Raw genomic sequence first — 21,699 nt, forward strand, 5'->3', positions numbered from 1 at the left:
TTGTTGGCGATATTTGGATAGCAAGGAATACTGGGTGTGAGGTGCTCAGGGGTCAACCCACTCTTGGTATTTATGCCATCTCGCGGGATCAGGGGCGCTGCATTCTCCCAGTAACTCCTGTCCAATAAACGGTATGAACCATGAAGGGACCTACCTACATCTAAATTGGCTGGCTGCTTGTCACGTTCGACTCAGTACCAAGCCACTTGTGGCTGAACATAACTTGACAGAACGGCGTTTATCCATTCGTAGGCAATTCGTAGGACCAAAAACAACATGATGACTGCATCTGATTGGTGACGAGCGCGGGTTTGGTGAGCGCTATTCGTGCCATTAGCGATGCTAGACTAAAGAAAGCTGTTCGACGACATTCGCGGAAACTTGGGGGTACACCAATCCAATGCGTGCTGTATTCGACCTCGAGAGCGGGAGAATTTTTGGTAGGCATCCCGCGGTGGAACGATGTTGGCGGGCGGGATTGCGGTAGGATAATCCATATTCGAGACACGTACTGCACTTTGAGGTTGTTCCCAATCTTCTTGCATGGTAGAAAGCAACGCCTAGCCCAGCTACCGCTGCGGCCAAGTCACGGTCATGCCAGCCGCCGCCCTTCAAGAGGCCAGCCACAATCTATGGGCGCTTATCATACGTCTCGACCAGAAAGGAAACCGCATAGGAAAGAGCAAAACAGACGCTTGCGGGCACCTGCAATTGCAATTCTAGCTTACCGCTTCGATCCAGTGCAATTTAATGCGATAGGTGTTTTTAGAAACACGAGATGGACATCTCTGGGGTCGACCCTAAAGACCATCAAACAGGCGGTGGCAGCCAGCACTATAGTTAGAGTGCCCGGGCAGCAGCCTCGCCATTTCAATATCATGATGCTCAATTGCGTCCCGCATCTCTCCTAAGAACGTACATTATGCAAGATGACAAGCTCGAGTAGGTGACACGAGTAGGTGATACAAATAACAATCCATCCATCAACGAAACCTACACACGGCTGGAAAGATAAGTCGCCAGCGAAAATGTGAATAAAGCTCTAGTAGGTAGGTCGCAAAGGCGGTGCAGTATAAAGAAGGTGAAGTACGAATGAAAGAAGTGGATGGACAGTCACGCGAGGTTAACGGGGGCGAAAATAACAGCTAGGGTGAGAGCAAGTGAAGAATAACGTTAAGCAGTTCTCGGACATTAATGTCGCTTTTGTCTACCATGCTACAGCGTAACTCGGGATCTGTACGGGGCGAAGTGGTCCCAGATAAGATGATTTCGTGGAGGGAACACGTGTGCGACTCACAGGGTCTCGACTGAGGGATATCTCCCGCTGAACGCCTACTTCGATACGGGATCCCTGCTATGAAACGAATCAAATCGACTGTGACGAACAGCGATGCCTTGCGAATATGGCCCACCGTGGTGATATCTTGATCTTCCTGGTCTTGTTCTGTGATCTTTCCCACCATCAAGAATGTTGGCATCGTGACATGCTCGCCATCCGTTCCACGTCCCCGCAATACCTTGCGAGTGTTTAGCCTACGCAAATGTTCGAAGATCGACCTCAAATAACCGCAGGTGAAATTGAGAGAGACTGAAACATACGTTGCCAAGAAGGAGTTTGCATACACTGGAGCATGGGATCAACATTCTGGAAACATTCATATGAAAGTCACGCACGTTTGCTGACAACAAAGTAACAGCCCATGTAGACGAAGTTTGAGGGCATTGTATCGTACTGCGGTACTCTGAGCTTTTGCAATAGTATGCATGGATAGCTGAAACATACCGTGACCAAGGTCGCCAAACTGAAAGCACTGCATAAGCGACGTGTCAGCGAAGCCAAATCGGTCACGATGATCGACGTCAGAGATTACCTCGTGAGGGCACCCGTGTTTACAGCAAATAATGACAATCTGTTGACTATAGAATCGTCTCTACGTCAACGCAACAGTTTTCGTCAGCGGCGTTCTCGGCAAACATCAGTAAAAATCGCACTTAGTGTATCCCGTGCGCAATTTGCGTAAGAAGATGCACAGGGCGATCGCGGTTACACTGTCAGTTGCTACGCCAATGCCAAGCGACAACGTAGCGACAAACTGCACGCCTCCGATTAGTAATAATTAGAACGGAACGCGATGGCATTCACTCTAAGTTGTGAAGCATCTGCCAGGCTTGACATCTCGAAGCTGAAATAAAGAGTAAGATGGCCGCTGCGTGAAGATATAACGTTGGCGCTCACCCCTTCCGTGTGAACACTGGCGCCCAATGATATGAGCATATCTGACACCAGGGAGTGAACATCGGATTACACACCACAAGCCGTCGCTGGAAAGAGATCGAAAATAGCACGTATCAGCTTCATCCACAGCTGGTCCGAAGTATTCCACATACCCATTTGCGCAAATGTCAGAAGGAGCTGAAGGAGGAACAATGTTTAGCTTGACTCTTTTCACTGCGTGATTCACTCACGATAAGCCCAGTGGCCCAGATGTTGCGGTTACTGACTATTGTGTATCCCTTCAATTAGTGTCACGCACTCATATAAACCCCCCTTAGACGTACATCTCCATACGCGCATTGCGAAGCACCTGCATACAAATTCAGTCAGTGGAGAGATGAACTGGATCCGAACCAGCCCATCTCACGCTTTCACAACGGTGCCTGCAGCAGCCTGTTCATTCGTCAACATATTATTCCACTGCCAGATTGAAGGCACTCCAGGACTTACTCCTAATGTTACTTGTACCTATCATCTCGGCGCTTAATCAGAGACAGGCTTGGGGAACACGTCAGGAAGGCGACTCACCAGGAGGGACCTGAATGATATTCAGCTGTCGAGTCATATAAAGCACATGTAATAACATACCATACTGGTCTGCCCAAAAGGCTGAGAGGCTCTCCCCAGTTACTGTTCATGACGTCCTTAATATCTTAATCATCGAACGAAGATCACACGTACGTGACTAGGTAGAAGTAGACTGCGTGAGCGACGACCGCTTGGTCGACGAACTCCAATATCCTGGATCCTCGTGAGCTCAGGCAAGACGCGACTCGTGATCGGCCTACCAAATGAACGCAACCTGGACTTCAATCAGCTTAATGCGGATGCTTTCAAGTGAGTACCACGTACCAATGCCTTGTAGAACGGTCTATCTTGAGGGTACCGTCGGAAATAGGTGTATGTCTGCATGCTCAGCGCTCCCAAGCATCTGTAGGGATACCGGAGGGAAGGGGGAGTCAGTGGCCCACTGATGATACGTAGCTGGGCTCACAGCGTGGAGATCGAGAACCCGATGAACGCTGCGCCCAGGACGGCATCTTTGCTGAAGAGGAATGCCATTGGGCCAGCGCGAGGATGAAGGGAAAGGAGTGTGGTTTAAGAGATGACGATTCCGCGGACCCAGCGTCGTACGTCGAGAGAAAAGAGGGACGAACAACGCGCGTCGACGCGCTTGGAATAGATGAGGAAGAGTGTTAGATCTAATTCCCAAGGTCATTATTATCAGCATGGTTCAAGTGTTCATGCGCACACTAGCCAACCGCGCTACTGCACCCGCTCGAACGGTTCCACCTTTATCCGAGATCACTAGATAAACTACTTTTCAGATCTCCCGCACGAAATTAATGATCTACTTCACAGTATTTGACTAAAGCTTTGCAACAGATCTACACATACATCCATGCGGTTGGCAAGACCGCACTGCCCCAACAATCTCTTGCAAACAAGAAAACAGGTATGTCGAGCGCCCGAGTCTTCTGATCCCGGCGGTCGCCCGACCACTCCAGCGGCTGGGAATCCAACCCCAACCGGGGAAAAAACCGAGATTCAAAATAGATGGTAGAGGCACAGGAACTTACACTTCTAATCGCGGTTGCGCAGGCCAAGTTGGATGTTTCACAACGCCAGCGCTCGAGGAAAACAAACGGCTCAGCGAAGATTTGGGGAGCGTGCCTCGCTAAGTATCCTGGTGGCTGGTGCACGAGGGGAACTGTCATGGTAACCAGTGGCAGAAGGCCGCAGTGTCACGGAGCACCGTATCCAGGCTCACCCATGTGAGTCCTCCGTTTTCACCATTATTAACACGTCTAGGCTCGAGCGAGGACTGTACATGATCGTTTCCGCTATTTGTAGCTTGGCCAATAATTTCCTCGGAATGGAGCGTCGGGGCATCTGTTATGTGCGCGCGGGGCGCCAATGACGCGCCCAAACGCGCTACTGAGAGAAGCGCGGCGCCGTCCGCCAGTCGTCCTTGTACATGCATCGACAGACCGCGCAAGACATGGGACGGGGTCAGTAGTCGAATAGGGTTGGTCTGCGTGTTGTCTCTGCATCGCCACCGGTCCTCCCTACCCAGCGTACGAAACGCTGCCTCGTCATACCGGAAGGCGTCCAAGCCTCGATGCACGAGCAATTCCGCAAATGACTTGGTGAGCAACGCGAGAATGGCATACGGCGCGAGCTGCTCCTCCATCTTCTCTCGTGGCCGATGGAGCTCAGTGCGGGTTGAAAGTAGTGCGTTCTGATCAGCGGAGATCTGATCGCCGGCATTGAACTGTTCAAGGTTCCAACTCGAGACGAGAGTGCGGAGAGCTGTGATGAAATTAGGATCTGTGCTAGCGACTAGGGCAGAAATAGAGAGCGGAGTGTCTCCCGACCTGCACGCATCTCTTTCCGAAAACAATGCAGCATTCAAGGGGTACTGTCGAGGACCAGTCCGCGAGGCCGTCAATGAAAGAACGTCGAACAGCGGCAAACGAGTACGTGCTCCACTGAACGTGAGGCAAGCGGTAGGCGCAGTCGTCATCGAGTTCAAGGTCCATCTCGGCGTGACATCAGGGGGAAACAGTCCCTCCCTCTTGACTCCGGTCGGATGGAAGATGATATGAAGTCCACAGTTCCGACAGAAGATCTCCGAGAGCGCCGCAACTGATCCGGGTTCAACATCGCGCTTGATCGCCTGTGGCTTCGCTTCCTGAACCATCCGCTTGCGGCTCACCGGTCGCGGGAAGAGATTCTCGTCCTCCATCCACCGGTACACGTCCGACCCCGTGAGAGGTAAATGATCTTGCTCAGGATGAGATGCACAATGGCGCTGGTACGCATCACGCAGAGCCCGTGCGCGCCCCATCTACACATTCAGTGAGCACGAATGTCTAGGAGGACGATGGACTTCGAAAGTCACCTCAATTGCCTTGCGTCGCCCCGCTAGCAGGTTCCGAAATTGCGCAGGCGTAGATACCAGCATATACGGCAGCTGGGCGGGCAGACGGCCCTTTACATCTGATGCATATTTCCACCATCAGACGCAGTGGAAGATGGACCAGAGAGTGGATACTCGCCTCGCAGTGTCATGGGGACCTGTGGCAATAGCGATCGCAACTTGACGACGTACTCTGCGGCGCACTCACATATCAATTTGTGTAATAACGCGCAATGATATCGCGTAGATGAACGAACCTGGATCTCCAGCGGATTCGGCCTTCTCATCGGTCGACTTGCTACGTGCCTTACCAGCTGAGTGATCATCGTCCCAAGGTATGGCTCCGAGGTCCTCACGGACTGGGCGAAGTTCGGTATTCCTGTCCAACTCAACATCGAACACTTGCTCGTCTCCTACAACGGGATGCGCTAGATGTAAGGGATCGAGCTGGAAACGCATCCAGAAAACAAAATCATCAGCGGCGAAGCCCCGACTATCCACGACTACTCGCCTCCACCCAGTGCTCAATTTCCATTGGAGGATTGATATGCCCCACCCACGTTAGCATGACCCGAGCGAGGAACGGCTTATCTGTTGTGCCCATGACCAGGAATGGAGGCTCTGTGATGGTGATTGGTTGCATCAAAGTTGACGGTGGTGGATCTGTGAGACACGTGACAGTAAGCTTAGCAAGGAAGCTTGTGATGTGCAGGCTCTGTTAGAATGATGAGCATGGACACAGCAATTCGCAGCAAGCAACTCACGTAGGATGGAGAGGTGACGGAAAGACGCCAACGATGAGTATGATTCTGCCTTGACTCGACGCGATGCTCTATAAAGGCAGACTCATCGGCACTGCTCGTTTGTCAGTACCAATGCAGGAGTCGCACCTGAAGGTAGCCAGAGACTTTGATCCACAACGACGAGACGAGCGGTTATATGGAATCGGCTTCCGAGTATACTGGAGGTGACAGCATGTTCCGTCCTTGGCAGCGAACCAGCCTCAGTCTGAGCGTCATCACGCACGTCGCCGTCAACGCGCTGCGACTCCTCGACGGAAGGTATAATCAGGTCCAGTTCTGGGCGAGCGATACTGCGATGAGTGTACGGCTTATGCCACGCTTGCCGACCACGTCCATCGACACAAATAATTCCTCCTATGATGTCGACATCTTCCCCCTCGTACACATTAATGCAGCGCTTCTTTGGTGCTCGGCCAAGAAAGGGCGCAAGCGCAGGTGTGTCCTTATGGTGACCCAATGTTCGAGTGATAGCCGTATTGGTAGGCGTCAAGTCCTGAGCGAGGTCTGAGGTCTGATGGCTATCCGCACCACGCACGGCTTCCGACTCGATCTTCGGAGTGAACACATGTTCCCCTTCTCCAACCGCTATCTGGAACAGCCTTCGTAAACTCGGTAAACCGATGCCGCCCAGCTCCGTCCCGTTGGCGACCACCCAGTCGCGTTCAGCTTCTGGTACAATCGCCGCACAGCTCTCTATACACTCGTCATGGCTGCCGTATTCGCGATGGTGACGAATACGACAGTGATTCAGTAAACCCTGAAGATTTGAGAAGTCGGAACGTTTACAGTCTGGGCATGCAAGTTTCGCAATTTCAGAGGGGTCGGTGTTGAAGTTGTGCAAGAAGAGTAATTTCCTCGCAGGAGGTGGCGGAGCACGAGGCATACCGCGTACGCGAGAGGAACCGGCACGGAAGGAGATCTGTGGTGTAACGGAATTTTCAGGTGGTAGCGGAGCCTGCTCGATTGGCTGCACTATCATTGGCTTCGGAGGAAGTCGAGGTTCTCGGTCAATGATGATGTCGCAAGGGGCTTCCATTGCATCTAAGGTGTCCAGTGCAACCTCATAGAAATCGGACTCATCAGGTCCATGACCTATCAGCACGGCTTTAGCAAGAAAGGGCAGCATGAACAATCGCGCCCACGTCTGAGGTCTCTTCCGAGAGACTCTTGCAGAAGTAACGCCCATGTAATGCGTGACTGGATGGTGTCTGACAAGCGTTCTCTGAGTGCTATCTCGACGTCCAGTTCCTCCTGCAGCACTTGAGAGAAAAATCGCCCTGTGTCCGCCGACCTTCTGGGTAAATTCTTATAATATCCAAATTGTGAAACAGCATACATTCTTCAATTTGGTCTGCAGTTCTCCTTCGTTTATGGGGTCTCTTGTCGCCAATCTCCTCGTCTGAAGATGCCTGACTCTGAGTGGAAACCATACTTCATGTGAGAAGTGGTTGAGGTTGAAGAGCAAGATTTCTAAGATTTCGCCGTGATGTGACGCTCGCGTGTGTCACACGGCACGGGTCACCGACAGTGACGCGCGCTCCAGCCACGAAGTTCCGACTTGTCTCTATCCAGCAGCCATGGGTATCAAAGGTCTCACTAGCCTCATCGTCGAGCACGCACCCGAGGCAATTCAGGTACAGTGATTCCCAAGTCATTTTCTCCTCCGCAAGGTGACCATGATTCTAGGAGCACGACATCAAGACTCTCTTCGGCCGCAAAGTCGCCATCGACGCGTCCATGTCGATATACCAATTCCTCATTGCCGTCCGTCAGAAAGACGGAGAGTTATTGACGAATGATGCAGGAGAAACAACAAGGTGAGTTTTGTGTCCTCTTCATAGTGATCGGTACGCCGCTGAAGTGAATTCGTAGTCATCTCATGGGCTTCTTCTATCGCACAATTCGCATGGTAGAGAATGGGATCAAGCCGATGTATGTATTCGATGGCAAACCGCCAGAACTCAAAGCTGGCGTGGTAAGTCTTGCCCCTTCTCCTGGTAATGTCTCGGATCCTTACGACTCGACGTTACTGCAGCTTTCGAAGCGATTGGAGCGGAGAGAAGAGGCGAAGGAGGAGGGTGAAGAAGCAAAGGAGACAGGTCTGTATCACGACTATAATATCGTGGATAAGCTGACGTTCGTCCGCAGGTACCACCGAGGATGTGGACAGATTCTCAAGGCGCACCGTCAAAGTCACACGAGAGCACAACGAGGAGTGCAGGAGATTGCTAGGACTGATGGGCATCCCATTTGTTGTGGTACGATCCCCGATGTGTCCATCTGGCCTGGCCACCTCTGAACTGTATCGCAGGCGCCATCGGAAGCCGAGGCGCAGTGTGCAGAGCTCGCACGGGGCGGAAAAGTATACGCTGCGGGGTCCGAAGACATGGACACGCTCACATTCGCCGCGCCCGTCCTATATCGACATCTTACCTTCTCAGAGGCTCGCAAGCAGCCCATCAGTGAGATCAACCTGTCGAAAGCTCTCCAAGGCCTCGACATGAACATGTCACAGGCAAGTCGACACCCCTCATACATTCAACTCTCACGTATCCGTCATTCTAATGCACCACACGGTAGTTCATTGATCTCTGCATACTTCTCGGATGCGATTACCTTGAACCCATCAAGGGTGTTGGTCCGAAGTCGGCACTCAAGTTGATACGAGAATACAGCGACCTCGAGACCGTCATGGAGCACTTGCGGGACAAGTACGAGAACGTCACTTACCCCTTATCTCCGTCACTAAGCGAGTTCCTGTCGTCTAGGACAGCCGCGAAAGAAGAGGCAGCGGACGATGGTAAGAAGAAGAAAGGCGGTATCCAGATTCCTGAACAATGGCCTTGGGAGGAGGCCAAGAAGGTATTCGAGAAACCAGATGTGACACCTGCGGATGAGATTGAGGTTCATCGTCGATTATTATACCTTGTCGAGTGCCATTAATGCCTGTGTCAGGTTGAGTGGAAGAACCCCGACATCGAGGGTCTAGTTCAATTTCTCGTCACAGAGAAGGGTTTCAAGTATGTCTCCAGAATCGTACGACTGTCGTCTGAAGTGGCTGATCCCGCTGTAGTGAGGAGCGTGTACGAAAGGGTGCAGAGAAGCTCGCAAAGTTCCTCAACGCAAAGCAGCAAGGTCGCTTGGATGGGTTCTTCTCTGTCCAGGCGAAACCGCCGGCAAAGAAAGAAAAGGGCAAAGACACTGGTAAGGGCAAGGACACCGGAAAGGGCAAGGATGCCGACAAGGGGAAGGGGAAGGGAACAAAACGAAAAGTCCGACCTTCCATCATTCTCTGTTGCTCGTGCTGACGGTCGTGTTTGTAGGACACTGATGGAAAAGACAAGAAGGAAGCAGGAAGTAGCAAAAAGGTGAAGACGAAGAAGTAGTGTTATCTGCCATGTCTGACTCTCTTTTCTGGATCTTCTGGCCTGCGGGTTTTTGCATGTCATATATCGTTATGTACCTTGTGTAGCTGTATCACCATAAAAACATTCCTGCTGGACAATCCGTCGAACGAAGTATATGGCACAGCACATACGCGTACTATGGCGTAAGGTCATCACCTACTTCTTCGTGTTCATCTTGGCCAGCGCCCTCCCACTTCTTACTCTTCTCTTAACCTTCTCCTGCAAGGCTCCCGGCGCCTTCTTCTCTCCCGCCCGCTTCCGCACCCGCTCCCGGTCGATCTTCACCTTCACCCCCTTCTCCGCTAGGGCTTTCGCCTTCTTCTTGGCGAGCCGGCGCGCCACACGGTCGGGGTCAGCAGCCTTGACGTGCTTGCGCTCGTCCTTCGACAGATGTGAGATCTTCGTGCCTAGTGTGGGGTCCCCTCTGGGTGCTGGGGCTGTCCGAGCCTGCGCAGTACCAGGGTGTTTCACCACGGAAGATGATGCGGTGGAGGACTTGAGCGGTCTTGCAGGCCTTGTAGTGACCTTCGAACCTGGAGGTATCTTGCAGCGCTGCGCACGCAGTTTACGCTTCGCGAATTTCAGACGGTCTTGTTCCAGGGCAAGGATCTCGTCTACACATTCTCGATCCTGTGCAGCACACAGATGTAAGATGAAGCAGTAGTACGACGAAGGAGATACTGACGATAAACTGGACATATGCGAAGCCCTTCCCGAGCTGTGTGTCCTGGTCTCTGATAATGCGAACACGCTTTACCCACGTCCGCGGTTTCAACGTTCTCGCATTTTCGATCTTCGTGTCCTCATCTTCGTCTTCCTCGTCCTCTTCACCACTATCGCCCCCTTCTGGAGGCGGACCCCTCTCTGCACTGACCAGCGCCTCAAAGAACACCCTCAAGTCTTCCTCCTTACTTGCGAAATCCAAATTTCCCACGAACACCGTGGTCTTGGGATCGCCTGCGATGTCGCCATTTTTGCCAGGGTGTTCACTATCCCGTCCTACTCTGTCCGCGCGCAGCGTCCTCTCCATGAACACGGTACCATCACAGAGCTCAGCAGCGGTCTTGGCCGCCTCATACGGATCCATCGTCAATGCAGACGGAGGCATGTTGCCCACGCGCGCAGCGGTAGAGGGCGGAGCGTGCGCGAACACGACATATGCGTTGACGGCGTCCACGCCCTCGTGGATCTCGTGCTTGATGAACGCGATTCGCTTCTTCTCTTTCGGGGTGAGATATGTCTTCCTCGCCTCTTCCTCGTGCTGCCCCTTCGATGCCCGCCAGAACGCAGCGCGGTCACGATCGTGCTGCCTTCCATCCTTGTTGCTTATTGTTTTGCCTTTTGTGTCAAATTTGTCGCTTGACATATCGGTCAGGGCGGGCAGCTGAGATGTGGGCTTTTGAAATGCGACGGAGCGGAAGCGCATAGATTCGACTTTGGCAGTGGGTACGAAGGAGAGGATGTATCGCTTAAATTGCTTCTGTAGCGACTACGCAGAGAAGAGTGGATCAGAATTATGTACGTGCATACAAATGAGAAGTTACCGACCCGACTCTTAGCTACTTCAACGGGAACGTTGCCAACGAATATTGTTCGTGCATTTCGGCGCTCCATTGTCTCGTCTGGAGGAACGTGCTTCGTTCTGGTACGCCCATGCTGCTTCGATTGACTTTCTTTCGAGAGAGACTCGTGGAGGAGGCGTGAGGACAAGTCTTCGTTTTCGGACTGAGAGTCTTCAACGTTACTTGAAACCTCAGCATTGCGACTCGTACTGCTTGACTGTCCATGTTTCTGGCCGGCTACTGTCGGACTGTCTTGATCATGGTCGTCTTCTGAGACCGCCTCCGGCACGGCAGCTACACTACGTGCCCTTGAACGTTCACCCCCAGGAGCCGGGTTTTCCGAGACTGACAACAGAAACATCAGTGGGAGGTGTACAAGACCCCGAGATAATGGACGCACCTGTTTCCTTCTCGCTCTCGCCCTTCGACCTCTTTGATTTCGTAGACCCTGCATCCTGTAGTTTGCGCTTCTTTACCCGTTTCCCACGTTCAGAAGAACCGTGTAGTTTACTCTGATCTACATTAATTGGTTGAGCGTCGGTAGAAGGATCTGTTTGGGAAGCTCCTGTCTATGGAAAACCTAAGACGAAAAATGAATGAGTGTCTTGCAGATATTTACTTACACTCGAGTGGAAAATGTCGTCGAGCCTTTTGTCCAAGACCACTTCCTTCCCCTTCTTCGAGCTGTTCTTTTCGTGCGCACTTATAAGAAAGGATGACAGACTCATTTTAGCAGAGCTGATAGAGGTAGGAATTCCTGCCTAACCACCTTCGAAACCACGGTAACTTGCCGCCGATCGTTCAGCACGTGACTGACGCGATCTCCTGAATCCTGATAGGACACCTTCAAGTTCGCACCTCGCCGGCATATGTGCAAGAAAGACTCAAGCTGCCCAGGCGGCGCGACTTGGTGGGTGCCACCCGCCTGAGTTTCCGGAGCATTTGATTTCGCAGTCCGCACCGTGAGCCGGTTTTTGGGAGGGCACGGTGCCTATCGATACGGCCCTTGCTGACAGTTGCTGTAAGTGCTCTGCACCTGAGGCCTGAGCGCCAGTGAACTACTATTAATAATAATAGTTTCCCACATATAAAGCCTGCGCCTGCTGACCATGCCCTAGCATTCCCGCCACAGTATGTCCGAGGTAATCATCTTCTACGATATCCCGTCCCGAGATGTCAAGGACGTCGCCTGGTCGCCCAACACCTGGAAGACGAGGTAAATCATCACGTCCTAGCTCGAAATCACGATCTTATCATCCGTTGTCGGCCTAGATTTTCCCTGAACTATAAGGGCTTGCCTTACAGGACGGTATGGGTCGAATATCCAGACATCGCCCGAGTCTGTCGAGAGATCGGTGCAGAGCCGACCAGCACTTCGGAGGATGGCTCCCCCTACTATACCCTCCCCGCGATCTACGACCCATCCACGAAGACGGCCATATCTGAATCCGGGAAGATAGCACGTTACCTCGACAAGGCATATCCAGACACTCCCGTGCTTATCCCCTCCGGAACCTGCGCACTCCACGCTGCATTCCAAGAGGTATTCCTAATGACGGTTCAGCGCCGGATGCAACCACTCATGTTGCCTCCGACGAACAACATCCTCAATCCGCCGAGTGAAGCCTATTTCAGGAGGACGAGAGAGAGCAAGTTTGGGAAGCTGGAGGATTGGTCACCCCCTGGGCCTATTCGTGAGAAGCATCAGGAGGATCTGCGGGTCGAGCTCACCAAAGTCGCTGTATGGATGGCGTCAGACGGTGAAGGGAAACCGTTCTTCATGGGTGATACCATTCACTACGCCGATATCACCATTGCGGGCTGGTTGGTATGGATGAAGAAGGTTTTGGGTCCCGAGTCGCAGGAATGGACGAGACTCAAGACTTGGGATGACGGGAAGTGGGGCACTTTCATGCAGGCGTTCGAAAAGTATGAAATTGTAGGATAAGACGGTTCGCTACCTTGCTCGATCAGCCTTTGAAGTAAACCGTGTACGAGAGTCAGTTGCAATCATCGTGTTACGTTTCTGACGTGCAGTGTATTATTGATATCGTTGTGAGTTGATTGACCAGCTCAGTCCAACGTGCACGACAAGAACATGCATTGCGAATGAATAGTGCTATGCGTAAGTAAGCCAAAAGGACGTCGATTAACAGGGCAATCACGGTGAACTAGATGGTGCATAATGGTCACGGTCACGGAAGAATGGACATCAACATCATGATAGAGAGAAAGCGACGCGTTGAAGAGACCCAAGAAAGCAAGACATCAAGAAAAAGACAATCATTATAACAACCACATCAACGCGTTCCAATGCGTGCAAGACAGCGATACGAGAGTGCAACCAAGAACCACGTCGACGTACAGGAGCAAAACATCGTCACACTCAAACCACAGCGGTGACCACGGTTTTACTGGTCTCAAGCTCCTCGTGCCTCTCGACCTTCTCCTCCGAAACGACTTTGTGGCTCTCCGTGACGGTGGCAACCTGGTCGCTGATCACAAGGCCTTCGACCAAGGAACTGGCTACGTCCTTCGCCGTAGCAATATGGTCGTTAATCGCTCTGGCTGCGCCCCTCGCTGTGCTGGCATTATGGGCATTGACAAGGCCTTCCACGACGGTGGCACCGCCACTGATCCTGGGGACGAGAGGTTCGTCGACCTCGACGGTGGCACCGCCGCTGATTCTGGGGACGAGAGTTTCTTCGACCTCGACGGTGGCACCGCCGCTGATTCTGGGGACGAGAGATTCGTCGACCTCGACGGTGGCACCGCCGCTGATTCTTGGAATGAAGTGCTTGTCGAGCTTAACAGTGCCAATACGCGGAACCGCAATGCCATTGGTCACAGCGGCACCATTTCCAACGCGAACAGTCTCGCTCAGAGTGTGCGAGGCCGTCTCTAAAAGTGATACCGTCAGTTATATCGCCGCAGTGAATGATAACAAAGATGAACGCACTCAAGCTAGAGCTGAGAGTCCGCGTGAACGATGCTGCGCGAGGCGACGTAGCACGCGAGGCGCTGATACTGACCGAGCGAGCACTGGCAATGGGCACATGGAGACCACAGGGACGCGCCTCAAAGATGAGGTCTCCCTTGACGTTGAAGCCCGGGTTCGCGAGCGTGTAGCCATAAGTCGAGGGGTAGCTGTACTGCCAGATCCCTTCGAAGGCACGGAGCTCACTGAAGGTATTCTCCAGGTCAATGCGAGACGGAAGAGTCTTCTGGAGCAGGTCATGCGGATCCTGGTATGCGACGACGTGGGAGCCAAGGTCCCCTACGATGATAGCCTTGTCGATGACGGGAGCGATGCGACCAGTTTCCTTGACTTTCAGACCACCAGTCTCGGTCGCGAGAGCAAAGGATGCATCCCACTTCGAAGCGGACTTCACACTGCATAAAATTCAAGTCAATAACAGCTGCGTCCATATAAGCCAGGCACATACGTCCAGTTCGTGGTGGCGGACTTGAAGGACAGTTCCACCGTGACCTCTCCCCAGACCTTAATTTCCAACGTCTTGTTGTTGATAGTCGTGGGGATCTCGACAAAATTCTGGGTCAAGCCTGAGAGGGTAAAATGAATGAGAAGACTGCACTAATGCATGCAGTATGCACTCACAAGACACGCCATAGGAACCATTGGTGAGGTACTGGTTGCCCTCATGCTCGTAGTTCCAGATATCGCGATGCTGCCATTTGTACGTCGAGTAGCCGTCGCGCCCCTTCTCTTGCACGCAGATGCACTTGTGGTTCTTCCGATGAGGGTGCTTCTCCCACGTCGTGAGCTCTAGATCCCAGACGTCCCGGTCCACGCCCGAGAACTTAGGAATTACAGTAGTGGCCGCATTGATACGTGCGACCTGGTCGAGCAGACGTTCCTGCGCGAAGATGTTCCGGGCGACGCTAATGGTGCCGTAGGTGAGGCGACTGTTCATCCGAATGACCCACGAACTTGAGAACTTGAGGTGGAGCTCCTTCATAGGAGCGAAGCCGGTCATACCGAGGATCACGATGATGGGCTCCCTGCCAGCGGTAGTATGAGTCCAGTTGTGACAGCTGACGGCGGTCTGCGAGTACACATGGAAGATCGCAGAGGTAAGGCCGTACGCAGGAGGAGTGGAACCCTCCTTCCACACAGGGACAGTATGAAGGAGATGGAGACCGCCCTCGGTCAGCTTAGAGAAGTAGAACGACTTGATGTGGTGAATCGCAGTCTTGACGTTTGCAATAGGCCTGCCGCTGATGTCACCGAACAGCTCTTTCAAGCACGAATGCTCGTGAATGAAGTCCGCAGCTGCGTAGGTTCCGTGAGCAAGGTTACAGCTTCCAGAAGATCAAGACATACTGCTGAAGTCAAAGTAAATGTGACGGAGTTCGCGGTCGGTCTGACGTCCGTGATGTTTGTACGCTTGCGAGTTCTGATATTTCGTACGCCATGTCTCAGAGATACCTTTCAGCTCAGCATGGTTGCACATCTTGAGGTCCACTTCGAAGGCAAGACGGCATTCACCAAATTCGTGCTTCTGCGAGCTGCAGGTGGGTGAGTATCAATGTCAGCCTGCCAAAAAAAAATTGCACGTACCCTTTCTCATGAACCTTGATATGGCCACGCTCCAGATGGATGAAAACAAGAGCCCTGCCGTCGCTCAACAGGCGGAAGGTCATGGGCTTGAACGTCGCCGAGAAGGTGTCCTGGTATGTCCACGACGACAGCGAGAATATCTCTTCAGTGGTCTTGGATGTTTTGCTGATGAGCCAGAGGTTGTTGAAATGCTCATTGATAGAGGCTTGGGAGACGGCGATGACTTGGTGGAACCCGAACATATCAGAATTCGACAGGATCTCCTTCCGGCTCGACACCTCCGTGCTGACCGTGGTAGTAGTCCGAGTCTCAGTAACGTCCGACCAGGTACCTCTGGTGATGGTCTCGTCTTCCTCCAGTTTGACAGAACGCTTGTCGTGATAGTAGACGATGTGATAGTTGGCGTTCTCCAGGATACGGAAATATTCCTTCTTGAAGAACTCCAGCAGGATGGACCAACAGGAAAACTCTTCATCACTCGCGTCCGCGTGCTCGAAGCCTTCAAACACAGACAAGGTCTCGGAGACGAGCGCCGCTATGGATGGAGATGATCACGGTCAAACGATGCACAAACACAAATAGGGCATTTACACTTACTATCCATGTCAATCTGGCAGCTAACGACCGAACCGTCAGCTTCTGTGAGGTGATGAATCTCAGCAAGGACAGCAATCTCCCAGTTGGTGTAGCGCAAAAGGGGCGCACTGGAGCACGACATCAATTCACGTTTTGGGCACGTATTTACATAAATCGACTTACGCGTGGAAGTCAATACCAGGATAGAACGTGACTTCATTGATTTTAAAGGTTACGATGGCTTCGCGCGAGCACAGGAGCTTGATCTTAGGTGCACCGAAGCTGATGTGGAAGTGTGTCTTTGCATCCTCCGGGAAAACGACCGTGCTACGGAACTCCGCGAGAGAGGAAGACTTCCAGTCAACGACGTCCTCTTCGTCAACGGATGCAATCATGGCGGCCTTCAGCCACGCGGACACGAGTCCATCATTGAGGTCGCGCAAAGAGATGCCGTGAATGCTGTCGAGACTCGTAGCGGTGGAATTGATGAGGGAGTAGTCGATAGTCAAGCGATAGCGATCGTCGTCAAAGTCCGGGAGGGAGAAGAAGACATGATTTCCGGCGTCTTGCAGGAACTGCACATACTTCTCCAGGTAGAACGAGAGAGCATCCCTACCATTAGTGACAGGTGGACGAAGCGACACAAGCTTCCCTTCTGCAAAGATCAAATGCTTCAGTTTACCCTTCTAGCACGAAGCAAATAGCTACTCACTCGACAGATCCAGGACCACGAGCTGAATGAGATTCTGGCCGCGACCAATCTGTGCATCCCGGCCGCTGATGGCTTTTCGAACGAAGCTGACGCGGAATACCGCCTCTAAGTCATGAATCTCTTGGAAGGGTGAACTGACAGACTTGTAATTAGGTTAAGAGCCGAGAAATATCATGAGCAGACATACCCTTCCAAAGACGCCTCTGAGCTATGATTGAGGTGATAGTGGCCACTCTCAATCTTGATACGGAAGAACGCATCATGGTTGCAGATGAACTCAAGTTCAGGCTTCCTAAAGACAGCCTGGAACTTCGCATCGCCGTGCGACTCCCCAAACGAGAAATCGACCAGGGCATGTGAATATTCTGCAACAGCAGTGAGCAGGATATGGGGCGGACAAAAAAAAACTGATACATACTGAAGCGGTCTTCCGACCTATGTGCGTTGCCGTGATCCTTCACACAGGAGAGTGCGTTGTCGTACAGAGCCGCGAGCTGCGCATTAATATAGTGCACGGCTTGAGGTGCGCAATTTTCGCCAACACACATTTTGAATCAACTGTACGGAGGGTGCATCAGGATGGCAACAATACAAGAGGTGGTTATACTTACTGGGTCGCAGAGGTTCAAGTGATTACGGTGGAGGTCTGGAAGAGTGAGGCAAGCTGGGTGAGGGAACCCGCTGAAGGTATTGAGCTTTTATATGCCTCCGCCATGCCAAAGTCTGACCGTCGGGCATGTTCAATACCGTTCGTATAACTGAATTGAGAGGAGTATATCGGCGAAGACTCCCACGGGCGCACCCCTGCCACGATAATCATGTTACGGGAACACATAAGTCCCACAGGCCCGCAAAGTGTGCCAAATCGGAGATTTCTCATCACCGCGTAGCGGCGACAGACCGGGGAGAGACGATCTTCATCTCGCGAAGCGACTGTATTCTGTGACTTGAAATCATAAAGGACATCTAAGGTACCAAATGAAGTGCACAACTGGACGATAATTGGACCACACAATTGTCTTAAGAAAATTCCACTGTGTTGTAGAGCAACTTGTGCAACGCCAGCGAAGTAACCACAGCAGAGATAAAGTGAAGCGGGGCAGTAACCGCTTAGTAGTTAGTGCTGTGTCACGTTAGGGTGGATTGGAAGACGGATGTAGAGGCACAGGAACCGGCGTCACTCACAGTTGACTGACGCGCGAACTATTCCATTCAATGCCGTTGTTGCCTCGCGCCGTTACAATTCATGGGAACAGCGGAATTCAAAGAACACGGACCTTCCAATCCCTGATTGACTCCTTCCATGACTGAAGCTCGGTTGATTCTCATCTACGATTCTCTGTCAGTCCGAGTGAATGTTGGCAACAGTGAACAAAACTTTGACAAGGTGAGCAGTGAAGCTGAAGGATTAGGGTCGCGCTTGAACAGTGCGCGATCACCTGATTCATTGAACAAAGCGCGAGATAAGTCGTCATCACAGAAAACTGGTGATCTGTTCTGAAGGACCACACTGCAGAGGCCCAGGTGTAAAGATTGAAGACGCCAAGTTCCGTTCACGCGCACTAGCTGGCACGTGGCCCAAGCCGCTGAGATGTCCGATCTGATGCCCCCATTTTAGGTAACTGCAGTATTTCGCGAACCGTTTGAGCGGTGAAATGATACACGGAAGTTGTCAGCCGTCAACTTAGCGTGCGCATTCGACGTGGCCTGAACAGCTTTCCGGACATATACGAACCCCGTACTTGAGCACCAGTGGAAAACGCGTATTGTGAGATCGCAGCAAGTCGCACGAGGTCGTGGCTGTGACCAGCTGCGACCAGCCGCGAAAATTTGGACTATATGCGATCTTGCGCGAGCCCAATCAAACGTGGTCGCAGGCTAGCACAGTGCCAAGCGGGAGAATCGAGGCATTTCGCATCTAGTCGAATATTAAGCTGCTGTATAATAATTGTATTGTCGTGATTTAATACACTGTGACTACACTCGACGTCGTGTGAGCACCCTCGCCGTCGTGCGAGCTCCTGCGACATCGCGCGATCTACTTCGACCTGCTCCGCTCACACCCCCGCCCCCGCTCCCACCCCTGCCTGCGCCCCCGCCCCCGTTCCCGCCCCCGCCCCCGCTCCTGCCCGTACCCCCGCCCTCGCACCTACGCACCCCTGCACCTACGCACCCCTGCACGCACGCGCGCGCCCATCCCCCTGCCCGCGCACGCACCCGCGCACTGGCGCGCAACCGCACACATCCGCACTCCCTGTGTTCGCCGTCGTCCCCGTTTTCACACCTGGATGCTGCCCAACACCTGTAATATAAGTAGAGTTAGTGAATATGTGTCATAGCATAGATAAAGAATGAGATAAGGTAGAGAGGTCCGCTACAAAGTCGGTGCAAGCGCAGCTGTTCACGCTCAGGCTGACTGGATAGTCGAGGTCGTCCAGACGGCTTCTCGCGCTCGAAGTGTGCATAAAGGCCCGGCGAGCTCGTTAGTCGGGGTCGTCGGAAGAGAGATGTGTGACCGCGGAGCCTGCTACAGGGGGCGGGGGGTTTTGGACGCCGCAAACGAACCTCTCGCAGTGCGAGACGATCGCCTCGGTGCGCTCGGTCCTCGCTCGGTCCATGTGCCCCCCGCCCGCGCGCCCAAATATCGATCCTCTGACCCCGGATTTCCCGGTATATGCGCCAGAAGTCGACGTGCCGTGTCCGCATCCACATCCTTGTACTCACCTGGTCATCCTAACTTGCCCCATCCCCCCACTTCTCAACTTCTCGATGCGGGTCATGTCTATCGTGCGCGCCAGGGTCGCGAATCGGCGAATGCGGCGCGCGGACGGGACTGCTCGGATGTCTTCGTTTGGCTTTGGAGCCTGGAATGCGGCACGCGTACCGCGCCCAGCCGCTTGAGATTGAGGGGCTAGTCAGTGCCCCCCAATTGAAGGCGCAGATGGAAAGATCATGGGGATCTCAACGAATGTGGATAGTATCGGATCGCCTTCTTATCGGAAGATTAGCATAACATGATCCACACTTGCACGTAGGCAGTACTTACTACCGTAATCAGCAGCAACGCTGCAAGTACACCAGAGGGGGTCTCTCGACCATCTGATAAGTAAATTTAAGGACATTTCAGGTGCCTGGATGCCTGACACAGAAACTGTCACCGTACCTCGTCAATAGGGGCACATCAGAGGATTACAGTCAGGAAGACGAACACACATTCACATAGTCCGGATGTGTCGCAATGCGCACCACGCGTGCACCAGAAAGCAGTGCAAACTTGTTCTCCCGGAACTGCTGCGAGATTAGACAGGGAATGAGATGTAGAACAGTTCGCACTGTGCGGGGTGCGGGCAGCTGTGCGCACTCGAGCGTGGCATGACCGTCACATTGAGGCAGAGAAGGCTGTTGAGCCACTTCTCGACGGTGTCTTCGGCCGCATATAAAATCGGTGTCTCGAGCTTGCAGTGTGCACGCTTTCGGCGGTGCCTTGACGATGGGCTTCTTGAAGCTCGAGCTTACCGCTGCATCGTCTTCGCCCGCGGCGGTGTCTTTAGTACGCGAGGGGTGGGTGCTCTCATGGAGCTGTTGGATGAGCTTGAGTGAGAGTAATCGGCCGGTATAATAAGCATCGTGCTCTGGAGGTCAGAGCGACTGGATGCAGGAGGACAAGAGCGCAGACGTGGTGGCGACATGAGTACGGTGACGCGTCCATGTCTCTGTCACATGATGAGCTCGGCGTGGGTGCAAAGAGATGATATAAGTGCAAGTACACTGGGCACAAGTACAACATATAGTATATAGCTAATCGAGACACGCGTGCAGGCAAAATTCGACAGCTGGCGGCCTTACGTCGAGCAAAGTGCAATTCAGACGGGACATGGTACAGGATCGACGCGTCAAATCACAGGATGTCTCGCACGTGTTCGACCAGGTGAGATCTGGTTCGACCGCTTGCGATAGTCCAAGTCAAGCCGCGATCTGGTGCGTCTTGGTTCGTTCTTGGAATATGCGTTTTTCACTGGGCTTGAGCGTTAGGGAAGCCCGGAAGTCTCGTCACCCACGGTCAGCAGGCCGGGCGAAGCATGGCCCGATACAATTTTGTTAATGGCATTGCACCCCTTCTCCCAGGGCCTCGATAGGTTCAATCAGATAAATGACCTAGGAATACAGCCAGTGGAGATCAACAAATTTTTCCAAGCAAATTGGGTGAGAGCGTGTCGGTATAATTAGCACGCCGTGCATTGCAGCGTCCGAATTTAGGGATCTTCTCCTTCACTGCATGCACGGGCATCAACTTTGCTGGTCTTGGAACTTGTGCTATGTAGAGTATTGAGCGTCGACCATACGGACCAGTCTGCAGGGCAAGGCCGCTCTTGGAATTCATGAGTAGCAATAGACCCTGAAACTTTGGGCGACTATCGATTTAATTGGGTACGACGGCGAGTACAGGGACGCTTGTACAGTTCGCAAGGCATAACTACAGTCAGGCTGCGATATGTTTATCCGCGGCAGCCGTCAACGAGTCAGGTGAGTGGAAACTCCTGGAGTAAACCTTGGAAACAGGTTTCCATTGATGCCACAGGGAGCTGACGGTCTCGAAAATGTTCAGATAGAGTTACGGCCCAAAAAACACCGGATTTCAACTTGGATTTCAACAGTGAAGACAAGGTAAGGAAGTGAAGCAGGACAAGATGGATGTAATAGGTGCTTCTCACTGTCAGCAGGGCAGAATTCCGTCCAAAAGCACGCCAACCTCGAAGTCCGAATCACTGTCGGCGTCTGGACGCGGACACGTTCTCCTAGCGGGGACGAGGGACCATGAGAGACGATTCGCATCATGCTATGCTCGGAGGGGGTATTGA

At 52.7% G+C, this 21,699-nt stretch overlaps 6 protein-coding genes across 6 annotated transcripts; 2 read left to right on the top strand and 4 right to left on the bottom strand.

Annotated features, from left to right (window-relative positions):
• Positions 1 to 1,207: 1,207 nt before the first annotated feature.
• SCP_0700400 (hypothetical protein) lies at positions 1,208 to 3,337 on the bottom strand (the record flags this gene model as incomplete). The annotated part of the gene is made up of 22 exons (XM_027759972.1): positions 1,208 to 1,234; positions 1,298 to 1,354; positions 1,413 to 1,533; positions 1,600 to 1,624; positions 1,675 to 1,732; positions 1,784 to 1,811; positions 1,872 to 1,931; positions 1,993 to 2,093; positions 2,144 to 2,183; positions 2,237 to 2,252; positions 2,311 to 2,322; positions 2,389 to 2,413; positions 2,467 to 2,501; positions 2,560 to 2,585; positions 2,643 to 2,668; positions 2,726 to 2,743; positions 2,804 to 2,813; positions 2,864 to 2,905; positions 2,957 to 3,016; positions 3,064 to 3,077; positions 3,128 to 3,206; positions 3,270 to 3,337. The coding sequence occupies 22 exons, from the start codon at positions 3,335 to 3,337 to the stop codon at positions 1,208 to 1,210; spliced, it is 948 nt and encodes a 315-aa protein (XP_027615773.1).
• A 652-nt stretch (positions 3,338 to 3,989) lies between these two features.
• SCP_0700410 (hypothetical protein) lies at positions 3,990 to 7,431 on the bottom strand (the record flags this gene model as incomplete). The annotated part of the gene is made up of 9 exons (XM_027759973.1): positions 3,990 to 5,126; positions 5,181 to 5,278; positions 5,338 to 5,391; positions 5,456 to 5,645; positions 5,710 to 5,913; positions 5,963 to 6,030; positions 6,089 to 7,093; positions 7,144 to 7,278; positions 7,338 to 7,431. 9 exons carry the CDS (start codon positions 7,429 to 7,431, stop codon positions 3,990 to 3,992), a joined length of 2,985 nt encoding a protein of 994 aa, XP_027615774.1.
• A 147-nt stretch (positions 7,432 to 7,578) lies between these two features.
• SCP_0700420 (Flap endonuclease 1-A) lies at positions 7,579 to 9,387 on the top strand (the record flags this gene model as incomplete). Its single annotated transcript, XM_027759974.1, has 11 exons — positions 7,579 to 7,635; positions 7,688 to 7,818; positions 7,874 to 7,976; positions 8,037 to 8,100; positions 8,150 to 8,259; positions 8,313 to 8,516; positions 8,582 to 8,712; positions 8,770 to 8,905; positions 8,957 to 9,021; positions 9,075 to 9,273; positions 9,325 to 9,387. The coding sequence occupies 11 exons, from the start codon at positions 7,579 to 7,581 to the stop codon at positions 9,385 to 9,387; spliced, it is 1,263 nt and encodes a 420-aa protein (XP_027615775.1).
• Positions 9,388 to 9,564: 177 nt separating this feature from the next.
• SCP_0700430 (hypothetical protein) lies at positions 9,565 to 11,698 on the bottom strand (the record flags this gene model as incomplete). The annotated part of the gene is made up of 5 exons (XM_027759975.1): positions 9,565 to 10,038; positions 10,094 to 10,897; positions 10,957 to 11,315; positions 11,371 to 11,539; positions 11,594 to 11,698. 5 exons carry the CDS (start codon positions 11,696 to 11,698, stop codon positions 9,565 to 9,567), a joined length of 1,911 nt encoding a protein of 636 aa, XP_027615776.1.
• Positions 11,699 to 12,103: 405 nt separating this feature from the next.
• SCP_0700440 (Glutathione S-transferase-like protein) lies at positions 12,104 to 12,918 on the top strand (the record flags this gene model as incomplete). The annotated part of the gene is made up of 2 exons (XM_027759976.1): positions 12,104 to 12,186; positions 12,243 to 12,918. 2 exons carry the CDS (start codon positions 12,104 to 12,106, stop codon positions 12,916 to 12,918), a joined length of 759 nt encoding a protein of 252 aa, XP_027615777.1.
• A 438-nt stretch (positions 12,919 to 13,356) lies between these two features.
• SCP_0700450 (predicted protein) lies at positions 13,357 to 17,388 on the bottom strand (the record flags this gene model as incomplete). The annotated part of the gene is made up of 11 exons (XM_027759977.1): positions 13,357 to 13,871; positions 13,930 to 14,363; positions 14,417 to 14,534; positions 14,590 to 15,264; positions 15,316 to 15,500; positions 15,553 to 16,087; positions 16,150 to 16,256; positions 16,312 to 16,783; positions 16,841 to 16,974; positions 17,028 to 17,205; positions 17,259 to 17,388. The coding sequence occupies 11 exons, from the start codon at positions 17,386 to 17,388 to the stop codon at positions 13,357 to 13,359; spliced, it is 3,483 nt and encodes a 1,160-aa protein (XP_027615778.1).
• Positions 17,389 to 21,699: the final 4,311 nt, after the last annotated feature.

The sequence above is a fragment of the Sparassis crispa genome (genome assembly GCF_003851025.1).
Source record: "Sparassis crispa DNA, contig_000006F, whole genome shotgun sequence".
NCBI lineage: Eukaryota > Fungi > Basidiomycota > Agaricomycetes > Polyporales > Sparassidaceae > Sparassis > Sparassis crispa.